The sequence below is a fragment of the Nymphalis io genome, chromosome 17, assembly GCF_905147045.1.
Source record: "Nymphalis io chromosome 17, ilAglIoxx1.1, whole genome shotgun sequence".
Classification (NCBI taxonomy): Eukaryota; Metazoa; Arthropoda; class Insecta; order Lepidoptera; family Nymphalidae; genus Nymphalis; species Nymphalis io.
The window spans coordinates 7,697,627-7,716,238 of record NC_065904.1 but is presented as its reverse complement, the minus strand read 5'-3'; the positions used below and the strand labels follow the sequence as shown (position 1 = coordinate 7,716,238).

Below are 18,612 nucleotides of genomic sequence, written 5' to 3'. Positions count from 1 at the left end.
GGACTCCACACTAACCTCAACGCTGTCCACCACCATCTCGAGACAGCACGGCCAGCAATGTTGTTTCTCACGGAGACACAAATACTCCGTTCTGCCGATACCAGCTACCTTAATTATCCCGGCTACACGCTTGAAGAATCCTTCAAAGCGAAAGCCGGAGTATGCTTGTTCGTCAGGACGGATGTTTGCTGTCACCGACTGCGCTGCTTGGAGGACCCCTCCTTCTCCATGTTGGTGGTACGTGTGGACCTGGTTCGTCAGAGCCGAGTCTACGTGTGCCTCTACAGATCCCACAATGGTGACTTGGAGACAAGCCGATTATTTGACCATCTTAGTCGGGTGGCAGATGCTGCGCAAGAGCAATTTCCTAACGCGGAATTGGTGTTTTTGGGGGACTTTAATGCTCACCACGAATCCTGGTTGAAATCCCTCAAAACTGACCATGCTGGAAGGACTGCTCATGCTTTTGCTCTCACACATGACTTGACCCAACTGGTTGATCAGCCCACCAGGATCCCAGACATTGATGGGCAAGCACCTTCTCTACTGGACCTTCTGCTGACTTCTCACCCGGTGGAATATCAGGTTGTGGTTCAGGCTCCTCTTGGCTCTTCGGATCACAGCCTTATTTCTACCAGAGTGCCACAGGCCAAGCTGCCGCCACTAGCGGTATGCAAACGTCGCGTTTGGCACTATAAGTCGGCGGATTGGGACGGTATGCGCGATTACTATGCGTCGGTCCCTTGGAAGGAACGTTGCTTCAGTGGGAATGACCCGACAGCTAGTGCCGCTGCTGTTGCTGGCGAGATCATGCTGGGAATGGAATACTACATTCCTAGCTCAGATCTCGTCAGTAGGAGTACGCGTAACCGTTGGTTCACTCGTGAATGTGCCGATGCTGTATCAGCTAAGCAGGCGGCATATCGCAAGTGGATCAACGGCTGCATTAGCGGGGCATCTAACATTGACTCACTGAAAGCAAACTATAATAAAAATTCCAAGTCCTGTAGAAAGGCATACACGAGAGCGGATGCACAGCGCATTGTACAGATTGGTCATGACCTTGTTTCGCATCCTTGGGGCTCCCGTAGCTTCTGGCGTCTGACCAAGTCTGTGCAAAACAATTTCTGCCAACCTTCGCTGCCACCGCTCAGAAATCCGGACGGATCGCTAGCTCACAGTCCGCAAGAGCAAGCTGATCTCCTGGCTAAACTCTTTGCCGACAATTCCGTCATCGATAATTGTAGTGCACTGCCACCTACAATACCTGCATGTGGCCATACGATGCCTGACATTAAAATCAGGCAACGTGATGTGCGTGCGGAGCTGCAATCACTTGATGTACGGAAAGCTAGCGGTCCCGATGGAATACCAGCCATAGTGCTGAAGAAGTGCGCAGCGGAGCTGTCTCCTGTGTTAACGCGCCTGTTCCAACTTTCTCTCTCTTCGGGAAGTGTGCCGGAGGCTTGGAGAAGAGCTAATGTGCAAGCGGTTCCCAAAAAAGGGGATCGGTCTGACCCGGCAAATTATCGGCCAATAGCTATCACCTCAGTACTTTGTAAGGTGATGGAACGGATTTTAAACAACCAACTGATCCATTACCTAGAAGATCACTGTCTAATTAATGATCGTCAGTACGGGTTTCGACCAAAACGGTCCACAGGTGATCTTAGCGTACGTAACACACCTCTGGGGTGAAGCTAACGACAAGCATGGAGAATCGTTGGCTGTCAGCCTCGATATCTCCAAGGCTTTCGACAGGGTCTGGCACAGAAGTCTTCTCTCCAAGCTACCGGCATATGGTCTGCCTGCTCAGCTATGCACCTGGATTGCCAGCTTCCTACACAAGCGTAGCCTTCGTGTTTTAGTAGATGGTTGCGCTTCACAATTCTATGTAGTGAATGCTGGGGTCCCCCAGGGATCTGTGCTATCTCCCACACTCTTTCTTTTGCATATCAATGATATGCTCTCCCTTGGGAACATACATTGCTATGCAGATGATAGTACAGTGCATGGTGGATACCACGGACGCGCAGTGGCTGGGCGGGCGGAAACTGAGGAGAGGCGAGATAATAATAGGACGTTAGATCTCATCGCCAAATGGGGCTCTGATAATCTTGTTGAGTTTAATGCCAAGAAAACACAGGTATGCGCTCTCACGGCGAAAAAGTCAACATTTTCCCCTCTTCCCTCCCTCTGTGGTACTCCGCTGGTGATGCAAAGCAAAATCGCCATGCTGGGGATTGACGTTCGCTGCGACCTTAGTCCAAGGGATTACATCGAGGCTGTTATAAAAACAGCTTCACGGAAACTCGGTGTTCTGAACAAGGTGCGGCGCTTTTTCACGCCACAACAACTGTGCCTGCTGTACAAAACACAGGTACGGTCTTGCGTGGAATATTGCTCGCACCTTTGGGATGGCTCCGCTAAGTACCTACGTGAAGCCTTGGACCGGTTGCAGCGACGTGCCGTACGCATTATTGGCGACGTAAAGGTCACAAACACCCTTGAACCTTTACAATTGCGTCGTGAGATAGCAGCACTGAGCGCTTTCTATCGACTGTATCACGGCGAGTGCTCTGAGGAATTATTCTCTCTAATTCCTGCTTCCCCCTTCCTTCTTAAGTCCACGCGAGCTGGTTCTCGATGTCACCGCCTAACTGTGACATCAATTCCATCGCGAACAAAGAAATTTGGCAACTCCTTTCTTTGTCGCACTTCCAAAAAATGGAATTCCTTACCAGCTCACGTATTCCCCTCCTCTTACAACCCGGGTTCCTTCAAACGAGGCGTGAAGAGGCATCTTGCGGGCCGGCAAGGCGAAGGCGGCTAGTACAGAACGTTTTTCCCGTCTGTACTGGCCGTCGTCGCGTTTGGACTCTAATACCACTTACCATCAGGTGGAGTAGAGTCATTTGCCCTCCCGGCGATATAAAAAAAAAAAAAAAAATATTATATATTTGTGAATTCTAAGCCAATATTTTATGTATCTGTTATTTTATGAGATAATATTTATTTAGAAAAAGTTAAGTGGAGTGTTTTACTTGTACTCTTAAGGTTAATTTTAGTGCCTATGTATATATTTGTAATATGCACATCAGACAATGTTTGGAGTAAGTTTATATTAAAACTTAATTTTAATTTTAGAATATTGATTAAGTCTTTGATAATATCTCATAGAATTCAGTGGATATGAACACCAAGTTCATATGTTCCACTGAATTATGTATAATATGAGAATAAATTTAATACCAAAGAAAAATATTTAGCGAAAAAATCCGTGATGTTTGTAAAAGATTATGTAATTAAAAAGGGCGCAAAAGACTAGTCAGATGGAAGAGAATTGAAACATATAATTTTATGATTAACATCAGTTTATTATTTCTCCTTATATATTTTATTTATATTAGATATACTTGAAAAGTAATATTAAATATAAATATACAATTGAATTATTAAGCTATGTCTATTTTGCTCAACATATTTTTTCTTATGAAAGCATATTTTGTGAAGGAATTTTTCACTGGGAACACTAATATCTGATCAGGTGAATCATAACTAATGTACTCAAATAATTCTGGTACTTGTTCATCATCAGAAAATAAATCTATTTCTCTCTTCTCTATCGTTTGGAGTGTGACACATTCGCATTTATTTAAATATATGCAAATATCTTGTACACTTCGAGTAGTAATAAATTCAAAATTGTTACTCAGAAACGTCACAGAGCAACCTGGACATTCGAATACTTTGTTCATTATAACTCCCGTCCATTTAAAAAATACGTCGTATTGTATCTGTGCTTCTAAATTGATCCACGGTGTAGGTATTATGCAAAATTCTGGCCTCACTTGTAATAAATAACGTTTCGAAAATTTCGTTAAAACTATTCGGTTTTCATACATGCCAACTCGTTTGATGATTTTTTTCGCTTCGAGATCTTCAAGTCTAGCTTTAAGAATGTTCCTCTCCATCGACAATATTTCCTAAAATAAATAAAGAAAAAATATTATTGTTTCCAACGTTATGATGTATTTTATGATAGGTTCTTTAGAGTTACCTTTAGTTCTGAAAATGTAAAACCCTCTTTTTTATCGAGTAAATGTGATATTATGACGTCATCTTTATCAAGATCCGGTGTATTTGAAAAGTCAACTACTGCATCCCTGAAAGCAGAGTTTTAAGAGAAGATAAACATATATTTTTAAAATTGCTGATAGAGTTAAAACACAAATTGAAAGTTAGCAAAAACAATATGTAATTAGGTACTTATATAGTACATTTTATGAGCTATAATTTATTACGTCAATATTTTCCGAGAGAAAACTCATAAAGAAATTTATATTCCACAACTATTGTTTTGGCTAAAGGTCTAAATATATATATGACGGAGATTTATTGAACAATAATGTCTGATCAATTAAACTTTAAACAATTGATCATGATATACAAATACATGGTAAACTTACTTAGATAAGGTGTCTAAAATACTTTCATATTCAAGATTTTTATATATTTCTGCAAAATTATTCAAACTAACTTTACTCTTCCAACCAATCATGCCAGATTTTAATTTGTACTTTGTCTCCATGTCAATCACATTCAATTGTTCTTCTTGCATAATGTTACCAGCAGACCCGGTGACCACGGGTACTGTGTCGGAGGTTATGACCAAAACGTCACAACTGCACATTTCACACAGCAAGCAGTTCAGCTCACATGATCCTTTCAATCCATTTTGTGGTAAATCAGTATTTACAATTTCTGCTAAATTGTCTCCAAATTCTGCCTCCAATCTGTTGATCCACTTTCGTTTGTACACTGCTGCAATTTTATAGGACGACTGGACTATGTCATCAAAGTTGATCTTATTAAAGTGGTTGTTCAAAATTTTCTCTCTCGCAGCGATTGCTCCACATTTCCTTAGATGTTCTATGGCGCTCCTTAAAACTGGTTCTGAATATTCTTTGAATATTAGATATATTTTTTTCGCTGTCTCCGTATTTAATAACTGCTTTATAGACATCATAACGCTTAAGACAATAGCCTCCTTTAATGTTGCAAATTCTGGTTCAGAGGTTACTGGCGTCTTATACATATTATATGATCGATTAGCGGATGACGGTGTAATTGTGTAGTTTTTATCGAAATCATTTAGATCCATGGCTATACAGGGTACTCGTTTAAGAAATGGTTTTGTTTTCTCTATCTGAGATATAAGCCAAACTAATTCCATCATCGGTAGCCTAGCTTCATTGACATATCTGGATATGTTGGCGTGATGACGAAGCCTCAAAACCTTCAGAAACCCTTCATACTTTTTTATCATATTACGGCGACGTCTTAATTCATTTATGATACAATCTTTTTCGTGAGTCAGCACGGAATTTGATTCCAAACTCAAAGCTCTTTTATGGCAATAAGCTGCTGTCTTTTTGGGATCATTTATGGTTAGGAGATCTCTTGCCACAGTATTCCTTATTTTTAAGCAGCCTGGTTGTGAAATTGGACTCATTATTGTAATTGCAGCTTTACACATCATAATTATTTTATCCTCAAATTCTGACCAGACAATTTGCGAATCTACGGTCTTCTTGCGTGATCCTCTTTCGGTGCCTTTTTCGGTAATTCGATCTTTCTTTGTCTTTTGATTTTTTGTTACATCTATTTTCACTTTTGATTTCTTCTTTCGTATTCTTTTAGGTTTAATTTTTTTTGGTAGTGGTTGTGGCACTGTAGGATTTCTAAATATGAACGTACGCCATAAACGTGGTATGTCCATAAAAATGCTAGAATCAAAACCACATGGTCCTAAGCCATCTCCAAACCGCTGGCCATTATCATAGTCAGTTACATTGCATTCATTTCGCATTGGGTGAACTAATCTATACCGCTCACGTTTTGGCATGTTGATTGTCGTATTCGAACTGATAGCGATGACTTCATTCCAATAATTTGTAATATCATCCATTGAATTAAAGTAAAATGTTTTCTCTAATGCACACATGTCAACTTCTTGTCTTGGCCACTTGCCTGATGTATCTATTATTTTTGCATGACGATTGACATAAAAAACATAAGTGATAATACTTCCATCCCTACTCATGATTGTGGATGGTTGATTGATCAACTGAACAAGTCCAAGAACTGCAAGAACTTTTAGACCAACCCGTACTGAATTTTGGAGACTTTTTGATTGTAGCAGAATCCTACTCAAGTGGTCTGACGTGTCTCGTAATTTTGTAGTGTAAGACTCCTCATTTAACTTAAGATGACAAATATCTGATATATCTATATTATTTATATTTCCAAGAGCAAATTCAACAGTCATCTCCGGGATAATATAGAATAGAGAACCGAAACCAGGAGGATAAGTTGGGTCTAATTTAGTGTCACTAAAATATATTAATTTAGCGATAAATTCATGCAGCTTTTGAATTTTCATATATCTTGGGTAAACAAACTGTGACAATGGTCTTGATATTTCTGATTGATTGTTATGTTTTGGTTTTGCGTTCTTTTTTGTTTTTGCACAAATTTCTTTGTATTTAGATTTTATTATAGAATCTGTGGCTTTGATGTTAGGCGAACAAATTAAAAATGCAAATTTATTATAGTTTTTTGGTCTTTTTAGTTTTAAGATTTTTAGCTGACCGTCTTTCACTAATTTTTGGACAAACAATTTAAGTGCCTTGGTATCCATCGGTGGCTCATCTATTTCTTTGGAAACCAAAGTACTTAAAGTTTGAAATCCAATGACGAATTGAACTTCGTTTATTATTTTTAAAATCCCATTTGCAAATTTCAATTGTCTCAAAGTTGGATTTTTTTTAGACTTTAGTATTGAATCTTTGACATTCTCGAAGCCTTCTAAAACTTTAATTTCAGTTATTTCAGGCTCAGCATTATCTTCAGTTTCTCTATTTTCCATTTCAAGCTTGATTTTCTTTACTGGCACTTCATATTCAGCTTCATCACTAGGTTCAACTGTAAGTTGCACACCCGTTTCATCACTTACAATTTTGCTACTGTTCACATAATTCATAAGTTTATTTCTTTCATTTGCATACTCCTTATCCATTTCTTTAGTAGCTGCTACGGCGATATATCTAAAACAATAATTTAGTAAGTAATGATTACACTTGTTTAGCAATTTAGCAAGACAATATTTTTATTAAAAAAAGTATATATTTTAATTTTTAAAATAATAGTTAACATATAAACAAATAGTAAAGTTTTGGCAAACATTTAAATTACTCCACTCCATCTAATGGTAAGTGGAAGTAGAGTCCAAACGCGACGACGGCCTCTACAGTCTGGAAGAATGTTCTGTACTAGCCGCCCCCGCCTTGCTTGCCCGCAAGATGCTTCTTCACGCCTCGTTTGAAGGAACCCAGCTTATAAGAGGAGGGAAACACGTGGAAAAAATTCCATTTTTTAGAGGTGCGACAAAGAAAAGAGTTGCCAAATTTCTTCGTGCACGATGGAATTGATGTCACAGGCGGTGACATCGACAGCCAGCGTGCGTAGACGCGGAGCACGTGAAGGAAAGAATAAAAATATACATATGAGGTGTGAAACAGAAGCTTTGCATACCTGGCTGTTCTCTGTCTGCCTTTGTCTTCCAAAAATTCTCTCACTATATTTCTTGCCTTGAAATTTCTACAAATAGTTCTACTTGTGTAAAATTCAACACCGAGAAGCTGTGCAACTTCAATTTGTGTCAATCCATTTAGACCTGCATCTAAAAATCTTTCATAAGCTTGTCTCATTAAGGTGACTCCAACTTTGTACTGACATTTTAGAGGTACATCATTGCTTTCTTCATCTGACTGAGATTCATCACTTTGTGACACAAGTGTTATGAATCTTTTTTTAACAATGATTTTTTGCTTTTCACTTTTGTTATTAGGATTTCTTTCTAACTTTACTTCTCTGTCTTCCTGTAAAATAAGGGTCCTGGATTAATAAATATTTTAAACAAAGAACACTAGGACTATTAATACTTAAGTATGCTTGGACCCCTTACCTAAATCTACATTTTGATCATGAAATTTGAAATGAAAAAAAAACATTATTAATTTAATCAATATGTGTACAGAATTTTTCAAATGTCTGGTTGACTAAATCCAAAAGTAAGAGGAATATCGCTTAATGTAAAATGCTTAAAGAAGTCTCAGGTTAAATTTTGACAATTTAGCTGGAGATTGAAATTGTTAATTTAAAAAAGACATACATCCGGTAGCACAGCACAATCCGAAAACGTTGTCATTTAGGATATGCTATGCTGCCATGTTTTATTATATATAACTATTCAATTTTCAACACAGTCAAACTCTAAGATGTATAATCCTTTTCAACAACGTAATATCATGTTCTGATTTCAAAGTTTTCAGTCTCTACAGGCCAATATCAAGTGTAACAAAAATATAAGTTATCTTATAAGTCTTATTATAGACAATTAAAGTGATATAATTTTTTTAATACAATCATTTTTATTTGGGTACTGTGAATTTAAGATAATTCAGTTTCATTTATGTACATATAAGTTATGAGCAGAAAAAGTACTTACAAAACTGAAAACATTGATGGCCTTTTGAAGTCTTTTACTCTGTTGAGGAGTCATCAAACCTTTCTTTATCATAACTTCGTTCTGTTCGGAATGATCTTCTTGATTCAATAAATACTTGACCATCTCATGTATCTTTCCAACTTTAGGAAGTGACTGCAGAGTTGGCTTGTGGAATCTTTTTAAACGAAGAAGTATACTTTTCATAGCCTTTCCACCGGTGACTTGAGTACAGTACTGATTTTTTATTAAGTCAAGTTTTTGTAGAGCATTTCGGTTGTAGAACAATAGCTTTGGTTGATGAGGATGGTTGTGTTCTTGGGATATTTTCACAAATATATATTTCTGTAAGTTAAATTTTTCTCACTCATAATTTTTCTATTTTTCTTTTCCTTGAGGAACATGAGGCAATTTTTATGTGTGGGCCTTTGCAATTGAGACACGTAATTTCCTTGGTTTCACAGTTTTCATGGTTACCTCCACATTTTGGACAAAGAATCTTTTTCTTAGGACAAAATCTCCAGTAATGTCCAAATTTCCAAGAGCCTGAGCATTGACTTACTGGGGTAACTGATAAAACTGAATTAATCCACTTGAAGCAAATTGGGCTTTACTTGCAAAGCAAATATGGCTTGACAGACCACTTCGGTGGACAAAGCATAAAGCATAAATGAAACTATTAATAGAATATCTAAATTTATAAATATTTTAAAAAATTTATATATTCAGGGGTCAGGTTGGGGGATGCATCCGAATCACCTACGTAAAATTTACATATGCTTAATACTGTCTAGAATAGATTACGGCAGTTTTATATATGACAATAGTAGTAAAGTTAATTAATCTAAACTCGATAAAATTCAAAACCAAAGTCTTAGAATAATAGGGGGATTTATAAAAAGTACTAAATTATTGGCAAAAAAAGGAAACCTTTATTAGCAGCCAGATTTTTAAAAACAAAACATAACAATATAGCCAGTAGTAAACACTTGAAATGTTTTTATTACATACGTGGATGTAAAGAATAAATTCACAAAGTTGTATTAAGCATAAACTACCTAATGTCATTTATAATAAAAAAAATTATTACGAAGTTATCGCGATTAAACTTAAGGCACTGGAAGATTTAAATGAATTGTATAGAGATTTTGTTAGAATATATACAGGCGGATCTAAAAGTAACGATGGTTCTGGTGCCGCGTTCCATGTTCCAATAAGAAATTTTAAAGAAAAAATCAGAATAAACACTAATCTTTAGTCCTCAATGTCAATAGAATTGCTGGCTATTTCGAAAGCACTAACATATATTCAGTCTATGGGCTTACAAAATTTCGTTTTATTAACAGACAGTAAAAGTGCATTACTCCACCTCAATCGATGTGTTTTAGGGCGAAGAGGATTACCCATAGCATATAATATATTAAGCAAATTGCACCAATTTTTAGTGTAATAATGTTAATATAATTTTACAATGGATTCCGTCTCATATAAGCATCAATGGTAATGAGAAGGCTGACCGTTTAGCAAAAGAAGCAATTTTATCAGGAAGGCTAATTAATATACAACCGGATCATTCTGAAGTTTTAATTAAGTACAAAAAAGAGATTTATGGTAATTGGAAAGAGTATTTCGATGAAATATCTAAAAATAAGGGAATTTGGTATCGAACAATTCAAAGTGAGCCTCCTCACATACCTTGGTTTAACAAATATAAAATAAAGAGGTTATATATTATTACAGCTCATCGTCTGAGATCTGGGCATATCCCTTCAAAAAGCTTCGGATTCCTAATGAAAAAAAATGATTCTACTAATTGTGATAGATGTGGACGTATTGAAGATCTACTACATCACTTGTTGATGGAATGTTGCAAGACACAGAATCAGAGGAAGTTACTCTTAAATAATTTAAAAGTATGTTTGTTCGATGTTGGATTAGTTTAGAGCATTCTATAAGATCCTTTTTCAGAATCTGCTAGGATGCTCATGGAATTTTATCTAATAGCAATAAATAATAAGTGATGTTACAAAATATAGAAGGGACAATGGAACTGACGTGCCTGAGTAGGACAAAAGTCCCTAAATTAAATAAACTCGTAAATATACCGACGACGCCAAAGAACAAAATAATAAGGAAAAAACAAATGAATAACTGTTTTCAAAACTTAAATGTACCACCTAAATGAATTTATACATTTGAATTTGGAATTCTTAACCTTAAGAGGAGATATTTCAGATACTTTGTTTATCTTAAGAGGAGATATTTCAGAGCAAAGTATCAGTATTGACCAGTACAACAAAACGCTTGTTTCATATGTAAGGATCTAATAAATACTGTTTTCTCTTAGTATAAATTCGATCAACTTGAATATTTGATGAGTTCAATATATTATAAAGCATATATCGATATATTAATGGTTTTCATTGTTAGTGAAGTTAATTTGATCGTATCCAATGTCAACTGTCAGCTAAATGTTAGCAGTCAACTTGACATATATCTAAGAAATAAAAATATTTCGCAAAATAATTTATAATTTCATATTTTTAAATTAAAATGCAAGGCAACTCACATAGATATTTTACATTCGATTATAAACAATTTTTAATAGACGAAATCGCATTAGAAGGATTAGAAGGTATAGCAATTGACCTATTATGGAGACGCATGGAAAATCGTGTTTCTTCACCAATAACTTTAAAGATGAAGACGAAATTTTGGAAATTCATCGTAGATTCGGAATCAATTATGCTTTACCAACTCAGTGAACCGCATCCGTATGTAGAAATCTTAGATCGTTTTTCAATAATAGAGGAACGCACAGGACACATGTTAGACCCAGTAAGTGTAAATTACCTTTTATTTGGTTGTTCTGTATTCACATAACCTGAAAAATAATTATAGTTTTTTTTATTATACTTAAACACAGGTTGACTTATTATAAGAATCTCTTCCAGTCGACCTTATAGTAATAGTCATTTTTTTCTGCCTCATTGGTCTAGTGGCTAAATGTAAGACCGCAGATCTGCAGGTTCTGGCTGAAATCGGTGTGGTGGACCTTAATGGTCTTTAGATTTTATATATAATTAAAGTAAATGACTTGTAAAAAATACAATACTTTATTCCAATGACCTGAACGAAATAAATTTAATTATTCCAAGTGATTTGCTAATAGCTCTGCTATATTGTGCGCTACAAACAGTTCTTTATTTATATCTTTTTATTTATAAATCAACAACATTATATTTCACCACTTTAATTTAACATTCAAAATACTATTTTCTCATGAATCCATATTAAGCATCAAATATTATTTACTTGAAATCTAATGTTTATTTTTTATATTATATTTACAGCCTGATTACCTAGATGGCCCCTATGAGTTTCATCCAGTGCCAAATGAGTATGGCTCATGCCCTAATTATGATACAAGACTTTTGATACCAAAAGATGCTGCACAATTAATTACATATGAAGAAGTAATATCACAGTATAATGATAAATTAGTTCTAGTTGCATCACTGGAAGAAAGATGGAGGTCATTGGCATCACATTTGCCAATGACATATCTAAATCAACTGACTCCTGTGCATTATTGCATTTTAGAAGTCATCGGAAGAGGAAGAGAAAATGTTTGTATTTGTAAAAAATATTTTAAATACGATATAGTTTTAAGTCTTTTAGAAACAAATATTCTATAATTCTCAATTAAGTATTTTCCTTATCTTATTTGAGTTTGCGACTGATCTGATTAAAGTGTACATGTTCTGTCTACTGAGACATATTTACTCTGACTAATTAAATGAATTTGTCTTAAAACAAATATATTGTTGAAAATTAAATTTCATTATTAATTAAATATGAACTTGACAAATTTTAGGGTCAAATGACAATAGGAATGACAAATTTAAACAAAATTGTAAAGCAACCGAAGCTATTGTTCTACAACCGAAATGCTCTACAAAAACTTGACTTAATAAAAAATCAGTACTGTACTCAAGTCACCGGTGGAAAGGCTATGAAAAGTATACTTCTTCGTTTAAAAAGATTCCACAAGCCAACTCTGCAGTCACTTCCTAAAGTTGGAAAGATACATGAGATGGTCAAGTATTTATTGAATCAAGAAGATCATTCCGAACAGAACGAAGTTATGATAAAGAAAGGTTTGATGACTCCTCAACAGAGTAAAAGACTTCAAAAGGCCATCAATGTTTTCAGTTTTGTAAGTACTTTTTCTGCTCATAACTTATATGTACATAAATGAAACTGAATTATCTTAAATTCACAGTACCCAAATAAAAATGATTGTATTAAAAAAATTATATCACTTTAATTGTCTATAATAAGACTTATAAGATAACTTATATTTTTGTTACACTTGATATTGGCCTGTAGAGACTGAAAACTTTGAAATCAGAACATGATATTACATTGTTGAAAAGGATTATACATCTTAGAGTTTGACTGTGTTGAAAATTGAATAGTTATATATAATAAAACATGGCAGCATAGCATATCCTAAATGACAAAGTTTTCGGATTGTGCTGTGCTACCGGATGTATGTCTTTTTTAAATTAACAATTTCAATCTCCAGCTAAATTGTCAAAATTTAACCTGAGACTTCTTTAAGCATTTTACATTAAGCGATATTCCTCTTACTTTTGGATTTAGTCAACCAGACATTTGAAAAATTCTGTACACATATTGATTAAATTAATAATGTTTTTTTTTCATTTCAAATTTCATGATCAAAATGTAGATTTAGGTAAGGGGTCCAAGCATACTTAAGTATTAATAGTCCTAGTGTTCTTTGTTTAAAATATTTATTAATCCAGGACCCTTATTTTACAGGAAGACAGAGAAGTAAAGTTAGAAAGAAATCCTAATAACAAAAGTGAAAAGCAAAAAATCATTGTTAAAAAAAGATTCATAACACTTGTGTCACAAAGTGATGAATCTCAGTCAGATGAAGAAAGCAATGATGTACCTCTAAAATGTCAGTACAAAGTTGGAGTCACCTTAATGAGACAAGCTTATGAAAGATTTTTAGATGCAGGTCTAAATGGATTGACACAAATTGAAGTTGCACAGCTTCTCGGTGTTGAATTTTACACAAGTAGAACTATTTGTAGAAATTTCAAGGCAAGAAATATAGTGAGAGAATTTTTGGAAGACAAAGGCAGACAGAGAACAGCCAGGTATGCAAAGCTTCTGTTTCACACCTCATATGTATATTTTTATTCTTTCCTTCACGTGCTCCGCGTCTACGCACGCTGGCTGTCGATGTCACCGCCTGTGACATCAATTCCATCGTGCACGAAGAAATTTGGCAACTCTTTTCTTTGTCGCACCTCTAAAAAATGGAATTGTTTCCACGTGTTTCCCTCCTCTTATAAGCTGGGTTCCTTCAAACGAGGCGTGAAGAAGCATCTTGCGGGCAAGCAAGGCGGGGGCGGCTAGTACAGAACATTCTTCCCGACTGTAGAGGCCGTCGTCGCGTTTGGACTCTACTTCCACTTACCATTAGATGGAGTGGAGTAATTTAAATGTTTGCCAAAACTTTACTATTTGTTTATATGTTAACTATTATTTTAAAAATTAAAATATATACTTTTTTTAATAAAAATATTGTCTTGCTAAATTGCTAAACAAGTGTAATCATTACTTACTAAATTATTGTTTTAGATATATCGCCGTAGCAGCTACTAAAGAAATGGATAAGGAGTATGCAAATGAAAGAAATAAACTTATGAATTATGTGAACAGTAGCAAAATTGTAAGTGATGAAACGGGTGTGCAACTTACAGTTGAACCTAGTGATGAAGCTGAATATGAAGTGCCAGTAAAGAAAATCAAGCTTGAAATGGAAAATAGAGAAACTGAAGATAATGCTGAGCCTGAAATAACTGAAATTAAAGTTTTAGAAGGCTTCGAGAATGTCAAAGATTCAATACTAAAGTCTAAAAAAAATCCAACTTTGAGACAATTGAAATTTGCAAATGGGATTTTAAAAATAATAAACGAAGTTCAATTCGTCATTGGATTTCAAACTTTAAGTACTTTGGTTTCCAAAGAAATAGATGAGCCACCGATGGATACCAAGGCACTTAAATTGTTTGTCCAAAAATTAGTGAAAGACGGTCAGCTAAAAATCTTAAAACTAAAAAGACCAAAAAACTATAATAAATTTGCATTTTTAATTTGTTCGCCTAACATCAAAGCCACAGATTCTATAATAAAATCTAAATACAAAGAAATTTGTGCAAAAACAAAAAAGAACGCAAAACCAAAACATAACAATCAATCAGAAATATCAAGACCATTGTCACAGTTTGTTTACCCAAGATATATGAAAATTCAAAAGCTGCATGAATTTATCGCTAAATTAATATATTTTAGTGACACTAAATTAGACCCAACTTATCCTCCTGGTTTCGGTTCTCTATTCTATATTATCCCGGAGATGACTGTTGAATTTGCTCTTGGAAATATAAATAATATAGATATATCAGATATTTGTCATCTTAAGTTAAATGAGGAGTCTTACACTACAAAATTACGAGACACGTCAGACCACTTGAGTAGGATTCTGCTACAATCAAAAAGTCTCCAAAATTCAGTACGGGTTGGTCTAAAAGTTCTTGCAGTTCTTGGACTTGTTCAGTTGATCAATCAACCATCCACAATCATGAGTAGGGATGGAAGTATTATCACTTATGTTTTTTATGTCAATCGTCATGCAAAAATAATAGATACATCAGGCAAGTGGCCAAGACAAGAAGTTGACATGTGTGCATTAGAGAAAACATTTTACTTTAATTCAATGGATGATATTACAAATTATTGGAATGAAGTCATCGCTATCAGTTCGAATACGACAATCAACATGCCAAAACGTGAGCGGTATAGATTAGTTCACCCAATGCGAAATGAATGCAATGTAACTGACTATGATAATGGCCAGCGGTTTGGAGATGGCTTAGGACCATGTGGTTTTGATTCTAGCATTTTTATGGACATACCACGTTTATGGCGTACGTTCATATTTAGAAATCCTACAGTGCCACAACCACTACCAAAAAAAATTAAACCTAAAAGAATACGAAAGAAGAAATCAAAAGTGAAAATAGATGTAACAAAAAATCAAAAGACAAAGAAAGATCGAATTACCGAAAAAGGCACCGAAAGAGGATCACGCAAGAAGACCGTAGATTCGCAAATTGTCTGGTCAGAATTTGAGGATAAAATAATTATGATGTGTAAAGCTGCAATTACAATAATGAGTCCAATTTCACAACCAGGCTGCTTAAAAATAAGGAATACTGTGGCAAGAGATCTCCTAACCATAAATGATCCCAAAAAGACAGCAGCTTATTGCCATAAAAGAGCTTTGAGTTTGGAATCAAATTCCGTGCTGACTCACGAAAAAGATTGTATCATAAATGAATTAAGACGTCGCCGTAATATGATAAAAAAGTATGAAGGGTTTCTGAAGGTTTTGAGGCTTCGTCATCACGCCAACATATCCAGATATGTCAATGAAGCTAGGCTACCGATGATGGAATTAGTTTGGCTTATATCTCAGATAGAGAAAACAAAACCATTTCTTAAACGAGTACCCTGTATAGCCATGGATCTAAATGATTTCGATAAAAACTACACAATTACACCGTCATCCGCTAATCGATCATATAATATGTATAAGACGCCAGTAACCTCTGAACCAGAATTTGCAACATTAAAGGAGGCTATTGTCTTAAGCGTTATGATGTCTATAAAGCAGTTATTAAATACGGAGACAGCGAAAAAAATATATCTAATATTCAAAGAATATTCAGAACCAGTTTTAAGGAGCGCCATAGAACATCTAAGGAAATGTGGAGCAATCGCTGCGAGAGAGAAAATTTTGAACAACCACTTTAATAAGATCAACTTTGATGACATAGTCCAGTCGTCCTATAAAATTGCAGCAGTGTACAAACGAAAGTGGATCAACAGATTGGAGGCAGAATTTGGAGACAATTTAGCAGAAATTGTAAATACTGATTTACCACAAAATGGATTGAAAGGATCATGTGAGCTGAACTGCTTGCTGTGTGAAATGTGCAGTTGTGACGTTTTGGACATAACCTCCGACACAGTACCCGTGGTCACCGGGTCTGCTGGTAACATTATGCAAGAAGAACAAATGAATGTGATTGACATGGAGACAAAGTACAAATTAAAATCTGGCATGATTGGTTGGAAGAGTAAAGTTAGTTTGAATAATTTTGCAGAAATATATAAAAATCTTGAATATGAAAGTATTTTAGACACCTTATCTAAGTAAGTTTACCATGTATTTGTATATCATGATCAATTGTTTAAAGTTTAATTGATCAGACATTATTGTTCAATAAATCTCCGTCATATATATATTTAGACCTTTAGCCAAAACAATAGTTGTGGAATATAAATTTCTTTATGAGTTTTCTCTCGGAAAATATTGACGTAATAAATTATAGCTCATAAAATGTACTATATAAGTACCTAATTACATATTGTTTTTGCTAACTTTCAATTTGTGTTTTAACTCTATCAGCAATTTTAAAAATATATGTTTATCTTCTCTTAAAACTCTGCTTTCAGGGATGCAGTAGTTGACTTTTCAAATACACCGGATCTTGATAAAGATGACGTCATAATATCACATTTACTCGATAAAAAAGAGGGTTTTACATTTTCAGAACTAAAGGTAACTCTAAAGAACCTATCATAAAATACATCATAACGTTGGAAACAATAATATTTTTTCTTTATTTATTTTAGGAAATATTGTCGATGGAGAGGAACATTCTTAAAGCTAGACTTGAAGATCTCGAAGCGAAAAAAATCATCAAACGAGTTGGCATGTATGAAAACCGAATAGTTTTAACGAAATTTTCGAAACGTTATTTATTACAAGTGAGGCCAGAATTTTGCATAATACCTACACCGTGGATCAATTTAGAAGCACAGATACAATACGACGTATTTTTTAAATGGACGGGAGTTATAATGAACAAGGTATTCGAATGTCCAGGTTGCTCTGTGACGTTTCTGAGTAACAATTTTGAATTTATTACTACTCGAAGTGTACAAGATATTTGCATATATTTAAATAAATGCGAATGTGTCACACTCCAAACGATAGAGAAGAGAGAAATAGATTTATTTTCTGATGATGAACATGTACCAGAATTATTTGAGTACATTAGTTATGATTCACCTGATCAGATATTAGTGTTCCCAGTGAAAAATTCCTTCACAAAATATGCTTTCATAAGAAAAAATATGTTGAGCAAAATAGACATAGCTTAATAATTCAATTGTATATTTATATTTAATATTACTTTTCAAGTATATCTAATATAAATAAAATATATAAGGAGAAATAATAAACTGATGTTAATCATAAAATTATATGTTTCAATTCTCTTCCATCTGACTAGTCTTTTGCGCCCTTTTTAATTACATAATCTTTTACAAACATCACGGATTTTTTCGCTAAATATTTTTCTTTGGTATTAAATTTATTCTCATATTATACATAATACAGTGGAACATATGAACTTGGTGTTCATATCCACTGAATTATATGAGATATTATCAAAGACTTAATCAATATTCTAAAATTAAAATTAAGTTTTAATATAAACTTACTCCAAACATTGTCTGATGTGCATATTACAAATATATACATAGGCACTAAAATTAACCTTAAGAGTACAAGTAAAACACTCCACTTAACTTTTTCTAAATAAATATTATCTCATAAAATAACAGATACATAAAATATTGGCTTAGAATTCACAAATATATAATATATATTTAAGAAGAAATCATTGGAAAATCAATTCACCATATAGCTAATTAAATTCTTTTCTAAAAAATTAACACTACTACTGTTCAGGATTAACATTGAATTTAAATAACCATTAATATTTAAAAGTCATACGACCGCTTGTATATAAAAGTATTACATTAAACATTAGTTTACTCGTAAATAAAGCCAAAAAAGTAATACA

General features: G+C 34.5%; 2 protein-coding genes across 2 annotated transcripts; one reads left to right on the top strand and one right to left on the bottom strand.

Moving 5' to 3' along the window:
- Positions 1–3,387: 3,387 nt before the first annotated feature.
- Positions 3,388–8,973, bottom strand: LOC126774734 (uncharacterized). Its single transcript, XM_050496271.1, has 6 exons — positions 8,937–8,973; positions 8,573–8,886; positions 7,597–7,943; positions 4,470–7,109; positions 4,061–4,166; positions 3,388–3,986 (listed from the first exon to the last, which is right to left on the bottom strand). The coding sequence occupies exons 1-6, from the start codon at positions 8,971–8,973 to the stop codon at positions 3,456–3,458; spliced, it is 3,975 nt and encodes a 1,324-aa protein (XP_050352228.1). The 3' UTR covers positions 3,388–3,455.
- A 2,107-nt stretch (positions 8,974–11,080) lies between these two features.
- Positions 11,081–18,004, top strand: LOC126774813 (uncharacterized). The gene is made up of 7 exons (XM_050496425.1): positions 11,081–11,407; positions 11,923–12,198; positions 12,447–12,788; positions 13,418–13,764; positions 14,252–16,891; positions 17,195–17,300; positions 17,375–18,004. The coding sequence occupies exons 1-7, from the start codon at positions 11,123–11,125 to the stop codon at positions 17,903–17,905; spliced, it is 4,527 nt and encodes a 1,508-aa protein (XP_050352382.1). The 5' UTR covers positions 11,081–11,122; the 3' UTR covers positions 17,906–18,004.
- Positions 18,005–18,612: the final 608 nt, after the last annotated feature.